The 9,535-nt window shown below is 37.2% G+C and overlaps 1 protein-coding gene across 1 annotated transcript; it reads right to left on the bottom strand.

Annotated features, from left to right (window-relative positions):
- Positions 1–1,527: 1,527 nt before the first annotated feature.
- On the bottom strand, positions 1,528–9,093 carry LOC110457677 (protein unc-93 homolog A-like). The gene is made up of 3 exons (XM_021509038.1): positions 8,203–9,093; positions 3,233–3,512; positions 1,528–2,770 (listed from the first exon to the last, which is right to left on the bottom strand). Exons 1-3 carry the CDS (start codon positions 9,091–9,093, stop codon positions 2,532–2,534), a joined length of 1,410 nt encoding a protein of 469 aa, XP_021364713.1. The 3' UTR covers positions 1,528–2,531.
- Positions 9,094–9,535: the final 442 nt, after the last annotated feature.

Genomic DNA, 9,535 nt, shown 5'->3' on the forward strand with positions numbered 1-9,535 from the left:
GTATTTCCGTTCTGTTATCTGAACCCATGCGGTGACCTTAAAAAGGACGGTTGGAATATTGCACTTGAGAATTTATTTACTAACTCTTATCAGGCATATATTGATTTTATGACAGTTGTAGGCCAACGTAAAGCTTAAATAGATCACCATTTATACGCAGTATATTGCTTTTTATGGTACCTAATTAAATATGCTACGCAGTGGAATCTAACTGCATTTTAAATAAAATCTCCGGCTGAACACTTCACATCACGTCGTTTTATTGACTGTTTCGTGATTATCAAACCGATAAAGTCTTACTGCGACACAGGGATGTCACCTGTAGTGTGCTGATATGAGTTCCAACCTGAAGTGTGTTCTTGCTGATATGAGTTCCAAAATAAACTAAATAAAAAAACGTGCAATTGTTTTATTCTTAATATTGTAACATTAACCTTTATTTTAGATTACTAAATTTCTAAGTGTTTGAGAATTAATGTTAGTCGGGAAATTCTGATACATGCATACGTTATTTCAATATATATATATATATTCCTATATGTTTCTTAAAAGCTACTTCCCATTGGCATTGATGCTTTTCATTTATACATGAAGGATCCTTGTCCCACAGCAGACAAAACACTAGAGAGTTCCATTGTTATTTATCATGCATACAGTAACCCCCTCTTAATTTCATTAAGGATACAAGTGTAGTCAAGCTGGGTCAGAAAAGTACCGCTGAGCAGGTAGCTCAGCTTGTGAGAACAACCGCATTGTTGTAGGGGGTCCAGTTCAACATAGCGTCAAAGTCGCCTTAAAAACTCCGGCTAGAAAGAACCCCCTTTTAGCTCAGCGGTAGAGCTTGCTTTCTTTTGGTTTTATTTTCTTAAACGTCCTGTTAAAAGCTTAGACCATTTAAGGACGTGTCTCAGCGTGTGAAATGTATGCGGGTGTATGAGTGCAGGAGCAATGATTCACTGTTTTAAGTAAATTCTACTTTCGGCCTTGAATTAATTAAGATCAATCTGGTAAACAAATCTCCTTACTTTTACTGTCGCTTAAGTAATGCTATAAGGGAAATTCTGATCTTTATCTTTCTTCCTACTTCTATCTAACTTTTATTTCCTAGCGATTTGCTTGGCAATACCTCGCTTTTAGCTTTAATATTGAGCGTTCACCCAGGTGAGAAAACCAATGGGATCTGTCCCCATGCCGGGACATACCAAAGTCCTTCAAAATGGTAGTTGTTATTGCCAGCTTAAAGTTCAGCCTTAAGGGTAATGACAGCAACTGGTTAACCCGTTGTCAGTATATGACCGGGCGGAATGCTGTGCTGGGTGCCTTCGGCATGGTATTTCAGTGATATTGCACTATGAAGTAGGCATCAAATCCGCGCTGTCACAATGAGGCAAGTACACCAACATACCATCTCTTTCGCACACATACACACAAGCACGCATATACAACACACATGGAGGCACGTCCTTAAGTGACATAAGCTGTTAATAGGACGTTAAATATAATAAAACCAAACCAAACTTTCCCTTTTATCTGTATTTTATTATGTACAACGCATGTTTCGACACTTCAGACAAAGTTTTCATTCCTTTGACCTTCATTTGTTTTTAGGGCTTAAGGTCCTACCGACAGCTGAGTTTATTTAAGGACGTGCATCTCTGCGAGTTATGTATGTGTGTATGTGTGTATGTGTGCCGTGACATGGTATGTTTAGAACCACTGACGAGTCACAAATTGACGAAATGGATGGCCATATCGTACAGTAAAATTAATCTGCATCTACAATCATTATTTCAAATAAGTACACTCTTTCTCCGTATTTTAGTGATTCTGTTAATGCTGCAAGAATCATATCTTGTGGTAATGACTTTATTAGAGTCAACCTGGATTGTCTATCTTGAGAATTCACTTTGCTGATTCCACTCGAGTAACTGATTTTTAATTTTAGATTTCACAAGGGTTTTGAAGTTCACATTGGTTTCATTTTCTTCAGTACGTTGTCCATATTTTCTTTCCTTCTTTTTCTATGTTTATTTTTTATACACATTTAAACAGAATTGCATTCGATACATTAATTGTCTGCAAATGATTTCAAGCACATTGTATATTTAGCAGTATAGCCTGTCAGTAAACAGTGTTTATATACAGTGTACATGTAACAGAACGATATAAATGTACGTATTGTAGCGTACTAAAATGTTAGCGCATTCTCGAATATGCAATAGTGACGCTATACTAGACTTTCCATTGATGCATTCATAAACAAGCTCGATACTTACAGCACAGAAAGCGCTAAAATAAAACAACCGCTAAAATAAAACAACCGCTAAAATATGTTTGTCGTATGCTGAGACTGTTGTTTGTTGTTTTAATAAACGAACAGAAATTAGAAGACAAAACGATGAAACTCCTTTTATGAAAACTTTGTAGAGTGACGTTTCGACAAGTCACATTGTCGTTATGCTGAATCATTTCGAAAGCATAAAGATGTCGTTTTGATAGTGATCTTCTTTCGTGTGTATCGGTCGTGATGCTCAGTATCCTGGGGATTTCATCTGGAGGTTGTAGCTGCTGGCCTGCCTGCGGAGCCGGATTTCGACCACGGCAACCAGCACCATGGCTAATGTGGCAAAAGATGCCACTATATATAGCTTTATGTACTCGCACAGATGTATGCTGTACAAGTATGCTACAGTGAAACCCAATGCCTGCCACAGTCGCAGGTTAGCGAAAGCCGGTTCCTGCTGGTCTTTAAAGGCGACTCCTACAAGGGCTAAAATAAAGAAAGAAAGTGTTCATCGTACATGTACGTTATTGTGAACTACGCAACACATAGTCACTTTTTCTATTCAGGTTCTTATAACAATGAACAGCAATGATGTTTTTATCAGTATAGCATACGAGTTCTTCTATGATAGTTTTAATTGAGGAAAATTGTTGTCGTAAGAAATAGTAATCATAGGAAAGCCTAATACCCAGATATCTTCAATAAAAACAGGAATTTTTTATATCACTTCCTATGAACACGTTCCGTTTTGGTGTATAAGTAACCTTTCAATCGGCAGCTATCGCAATTTTCCGTAAACGAGAACGTGTATTTTATCGTTTACGGAAATTGGCAGTCGCTCCTGTTAAGCTTTCACGATACAGATAATTGTATGTTGATTAAGCTTGTACATATATCTAGTATAAGCCGTCCTAGACATGCACCAACATGCTGGGGAAAATATCTTACTTGCACTTTGTGTCTGCCATATGGAATCCGCAAGTCCCCATAGTCCAGGGAAAACAAAGAACACTAATGTCTGGTTAATTGTCGGATGCTCTGGGAGGTCCCAGAACTGAAGGCCAGCCAGGACGCCAAGGTTGAGTAGGAAAGCAGTAAACAGCAGCGTGCCACGTCCTACGTATTTAGTCAGGATTCCACTCAGCGGGGAGCCTATGGTGTTGCATACTCCGAAACATATCATTGTGTACCCTACCCACTCTACTCCTAGTCGACAGGCCACAAACGACTGAAAAAGATGGTGTCTTTTGTATGAGGACAAAATGAGATGGGAAAACATATTCAAGATGATTTTGGAATTATTTTGTATACCTAGTATACAAAATGTTACCTTTGACGCTACCTTTGCAAACCGGCCTATGGTTGTATATTTGGTCTTGGTGTACCTGACTTTAACTTTGTATACCCTGCGTTTATGACTTAACCTTTGTATGCCGGCTTAAATGACGTTACCCTTCTATACCCAGCGTTCATGACGTTCGACTTATAATATATTCGACAAAATGAAAACCGGCGTAGACGACGTTAGCTTTTGTGTTTCTATTATGCATGACTAAATAAGAGCGTTTCTTTTGAATACCTCGATATTATCTTAACCCGTCGTTTATGACCTTACAAGCACCCATGTAAACTTGGAATACATGATATTACTTTTTTATAGCTGGACTTCATGACGTTACTATTTTAATACCTGGCCTACATGACGTTACATTAGTATGCATGGCAATCATGACGTGACCATTTTACACTACCTGCTCGAGACCTGTGTAGAAACTGAAGGGGACTTAAAATGCCATATTGAGGTCAGTACCCAGCGGCTTGACAGTTGACAGCAGCAACTTGCCTATGCTGTTCTTGCCTACATTTTTCTTGAATGGCTTAGGTAGGAACAGTGTTATCAATAGTCCAATAAGGGTTAGTCCCATGTATATACTGATGAGGATGTATATTATTGTAGTCTCTGGCAGCGTTGGTATTGACATACTTTAAGGACATTCGTTTGCCCCACAAACCAAAGTAACGTTTGACTGCGGAGATTGTTTATTGCCGTACTGTAGCACAGTCGACGAGATGAGATTTCCCCAAATTTGGGTACTCAAAAAAGCCATGCAAAAAACCCCAAAAATCCCACTCAGTACACCATCGAATTGCTCCCTAGTTAATTCAGATAATTGCATGGCGGCATCAGCAACGTAAATGCCCAGATCAGTCTACATTATCCCGACATATATAATCACTCTATTATTGCAACAGGTATCAAAACAAACGTTTTGGGGTAATAGTTCTCACCTATTAACACACACAGACACATCCATGATGTTATCAGATCCCCTTTTGGGCCGGTAGAATTTTGTATGGCAGGTGCAAGCAGACAGGACACGAGTGCTCCTCCATTTATAGCGACAAGAGAATTCGTCCCCAACCCAGAGTTCAAACTACTCTCCACATTCTGGAGTCCTGACCACGTTGTGAAGGTAAATATCCATATTATACTTATCACAGCTAGTCTTGTAACATTCCCTTTAAGAATGAACACTTTCAACCTCATTTTCAAGTCATGCCTTGTCATCTGTCGTTGTGTTTATGCAGTCAAGTCGAACGTCCCTCATAATCAAGATATTTGTTGTGGTGAAACCCTTGTTGCTTGAAGATAAATCCTGTATTTTCTTTTTACAATATGCACTATGATCATTTGTCAAGTTTGTTGTTGCACTATCTGAATAGTTGTTTGGATAGACACAACGCTGATTTACTGTTATTGATAACATGGCGTTTCCGTCTATGTTAGAAGTATGCAACCAGAACAGATAACTCTTCATTTTTTTCGTCCTTAATATTATAAAATATCGTAATATTTGCTGATTGTTAAGGCTATTTTTGTTTTGTTTTAGTACTGTTTAATCATATTTAATTGCTCATTACAATATTAAAAAGTGTAATTTTTGAATCTGTGTTCAACTTTGTAGTATTTATACATGTAGATGCTCATTTTGTTCTGATACTTTTGACCCTAATTATCCGCTTTGTGCATTTTAAGTAACCGTGCCGCAAACATATAGGTTATGAAAATATTTCAAATTTCAATTACTAGTACGTAAAGACGTTCGAATCCCTGTTGAAGTCATGTTTACGTTTTTATCATGCATAAGCGACTGCACAAGATGTAACGAGAGCAGAATCCAACGAATGGCAAGTACGTGCTCGACTGGGTCAAAGGTAATGTTTACACAATAAACAAGCTTTCATCTTAATTGATAAAAATCTCTTACAAATGTAAACGACTTTATAATTCACTTATTAAGTATTATTTCAAAGAGGCTCATTGGGGCATGCGTAGTGTTATGTAAATAATCAAGTTCTTTATCGCACTTAATACTGTAAGAAAATAAAATGTAATTCTTTTTTGTTTTATATCTTTTACACGTTTCACACCCTCAGTTTGGTATTAACGAAAAGGTAATGACTTTTGCTATTTTGTTTATTTGGAGCTTAACGTCCTCGCAAATGCCAAAGTCATATGACGACGGGTTTAGCTATGTAAGAAAATGAGAAATACCAGCTTTGTCTTGGGATAAGAAAAAGGATGAAAGATAGCGACACTGTACCTTAAATGTTATATGTAATAAATAAGTGAGACTTGAGCATAATCATGCATATGAACCCCTCTTTACCATTTGAAACAATGAAATAGTTAAAATACTTTAATATTTTAATATTACGCTGAAATTTGTGAGTTTTACAGTATATAATGAATAATGTATACAGGATATCTAACGGTTTCCATGTTTTTAGAGTAAAAAAAAATGTATTCTACAAAACGAGTGAAATATATTCATATATTATTTATAACGAAAACCTTTTAAATATTCAATCGATTACATTTGAAAACATTCAAACGAGGTAAATGACAGCGTAATCAAACGCGGGAGTACATAAGAATGTTAAAATCTCTTTACGGTATGGGGCGAGACCTCAGTTCATGTCAAAGCAATTCAATTACGTCAAAATCAGAGGATTTCTGATTGGTTAATACAATAATTGGTTTTCTACTCTGTACTTTCATTGTTTCCAGTCTACGAGTGAAAAATATCAGTTTAATCACTCTTCTGACCACTGCATGACAAGGTACTTAGAGTGAACTTTATCATTGAGGATCCTTTTCTCCTTACTTGTTGACACTGTTAAGGATATCCTAGCGTATTAGTTTTGGTAATATTGCCTTTTCCTTGTGTGTTGTCGTTGTTATATATTTGTTATTGTCATTATGTTGAAATTGGGGTATATTTGTCATTGAAGGAATCGCTGACTTGTGTATATTAATCATTGACTCCCTTAAATAAATCTTAAATCAATTTCTGCATCAGGACCATGTTTCTCGAAAAATTAAATGTTCAAAATGTGACTTTTAAGAAAGGGTTCTGCATTTTTTTTGTGATAGGCCTTTTTTGTCTTCCTCATGAACCAAACTATGTGTAACATTAGTAAGTACATGTATATTAATGTCAATAACGTCACGGTAGTAAGCTCAGCCTATATGGCGTCACCGTTGTGCAACCGGCGCACATGACCTTACTTTTGCAATTGTGAACAAAGAGTAAATGACTTTAAGTTTGTATATCCGGGGTTCATTACCTGAGCTTTGTACGTGAAGTAAATGATGTTACCCTTCTATACCCAGTGTTTATAACGCGATATTTATATATCCGGAGAAATGAAACCCAGCGTAAATGACGTAAACTTTGTATACCTAACATACATGACTAGAAAAGAGCAATAACTGTGTACAGCATGTCATCATTACCTTACCTATGTAAATATCGCCTACATGACGTTCCTTTATATGTATGTCATTGTCTATGATCATGAGATTACTTTAGTATACATAGCCAAATATTTCCTTAATTTTGTATACATGTTCTAAATGGTGTTGCCTTTCAAAACCTGGCCTATATGACATTAATTTTTGTATACTAGGCTTACTTAACATTACTTTTGTATGGCCTAAAATAACGTCACCTTTTTATGTACAGTTTGCATGACGTTACTTTTCTGTACTAGGACCACACGCCTTGATCATTCGCACCGGCCCACACAACGTTACCGTTGTTTACCTGGCGTAACTTTCACTTTAATGTCTTTCTTGAAGTTACATTTGTAGACCTAACCAGTATATGACGTTACCTTCGTAGACTTAGCCTGTATATGACGTTAACTTTATAAACCTGGCCTGTATATGACGTCACCATTGTAGACATGGCCTGTATATGACGTTACCTTCGTAGACTTAGTCTGTATATGACGTTACCTTTATAAACCCGGCCTGTATATGACGTTAACTTTGTAAACCTAACCTGTATATAACGTAACATTTGTAAACCTAACCTGTATATAACGTTACCTTTATAGATTTTGCCTGCATATGACGTTACCTTTATATACCTAACCTGTAAATGACGTTCCTTTGGTATATCAAGCCATGATTATGATGTTACCTTTGAAGACCTATGCTATTTATGACGTTTCCTTTATAGAACTTGCCTGTATATGACGTTAACTTTGGTATACCAAGCAATGATTATGATGTTACCTTTGTAGACCTAGGCTGTTTATGACGTTACCTTTATAGAACTTGCCTGTATATGACGTTACCTCTGTAGACCTAGGCTGTATATGACGTTACCTTTATATACATGGCCTGTTTATAACGTTACCTTTGTAGACCAAGCCTGTATATGGCGTTACCTTTGTAAACCTAGGCTGTATATGACGTTACCTTTATATACATGGCCTGTTTATAACGTTACCTTTGTAGACCAAGCCTGTATATGACGTTACCTATTGAGACCTAGACTGTACCTTTATATGCATGGTCTGTTTATAACGTTACTTTTGTAGACCTAGCTTGTATATGACGTTACCTTTGTATACTCTGCATACATGACGACCTGCTCGAGACCCGTGTAGAAACTGAAGGGGACTAAAAATGCCATGTTGACGTCAGTACCCAGCAGCTTGACAGTTGACAGCAGCAATTTGCCTATGCTCTCCTGGTCCATATTCTTCTTCAGTGGCTTTAATAGGAACAGTGTAATCAAGAGTCCAATGAGGGTTAGTCCCATGTAAATACTGATGAGGATGTATATTATTGTAGTCTCTGGCAGAGCTGGTATTGACATACTTTTAGGACATTCGTCTGCCCCACAAACCAAAGAAGTGTTAGATTGTGGAGGTGGTTTGTGGCCGTACTGAAGCACTGCAGACGAAATGAGATTTCCCCAGATTTGAGTACTCTGGAAAGCCATGCAAAATATTCCAAAAAACCTACTAAGTACAACCTCAAATTGCTCCCCCGTTATTTCAGAAAAATGCATGGCGGCATCTGCAACGTAAATGCCTTGAGCAGTCCACATTATCCCAGTCGACAATCCCTCTAATGCTGCAGCAGGGATCAAAACATAGTTTTTCGGGTAATAGTTCCCACCTATGAACACACATAGACACACCCATGATGTCACGAGAGCCCCTTTAGGACCGATGTAGTTTAATATGGCAGGTGCCAACAGACAGGATAGGAAACCACCCCCTGTTAAAGCGGCGAGAGAGTACGTTCCCACTCCCGGGTTCAAACTACTCTCCAGATTCTGAAGTCCCGAGTACGCGGTGAAAGTAAATATCCATACAACACTTATCACAGTTAGGATTTTGTAACATTCTTTCTTAGATTTGACACTTTCATCGTCGTCAAGATTTACAAGTCCTCCCTTGTCATCGGTCGTCATGGTAATGCGGTCCAGACGAACGTCCCCCATGATCACAATATTTGTAGTTCTTAAATCCTTGATATTACACCACTTATTTTATTTTAAATATCCACTGTGGACAGTGGTCAAGTTTGTCGGGACACTATCTGGATAGTTGTTTACATAAACATACGTGGACATATATACACGGTGATATTGATAACATAATATACTCGCCCTGTTGACTTATGTAACCAAGGAGAGATAACAGCATTAATATATAGTGGTGTTTGTTGATGATTTCATGTGGTATTTTTATTTAGTCCAAGTATTGTTTTGAAATAATATCGTTTCTTTTATAACTGCATTCTTTTTAAATCAGTGTTCAATTTTGTAGTTTACACTTCTTTTTCAAAACAGTTGATTTTATTTTTTTGTTCTGAAAGTATGGGCAAACAGTTAAGTGTTATTTAAATCCTATTGGCCAAACTTTTGCTTTCTTTATTATTTT

The sequence above is a fragment of the Mizuhopecten yessoensis genome, unplaced genomic scaffold, assembly GCF_002113885.1.
Source record: "Mizuhopecten yessoensis strain PY_sf001 unplaced genomic scaffold, ASM211388v2 scaffold9299, whole genome shotgun sequence".
NCBI lineage: Eukaryota > Metazoa > Mollusca > Bivalvia > Pectinida > Pectinidae > Mizuhopecten > Mizuhopecten yessoensis.

Excerpts from the sequence above, each read along its gene's own strand:
- LOC110457677 (XM_021509038.1), bottom strand. The coding sequence starts at position 9,093 with ATGGGGGACGTTCGTCTGGACCGCATTACCATGACGACCGATGACAAG. Across the intron at positions 3,513-8,202 it reads TGTATGCAGAGTATACAAAG|TCGTTTGTGGCCTGTCGACT; the intron begins GTAACGTCATAT and ends CATCTTTTTCAG. Across the intron at positions 2,771-3,232 it reads ATGGCAGACACAAAGTGCAA|CCCTTGTAGGAGTCGCCTTT; the intron begins GTAAGATATTTT and ends TCTTTATTTTAG.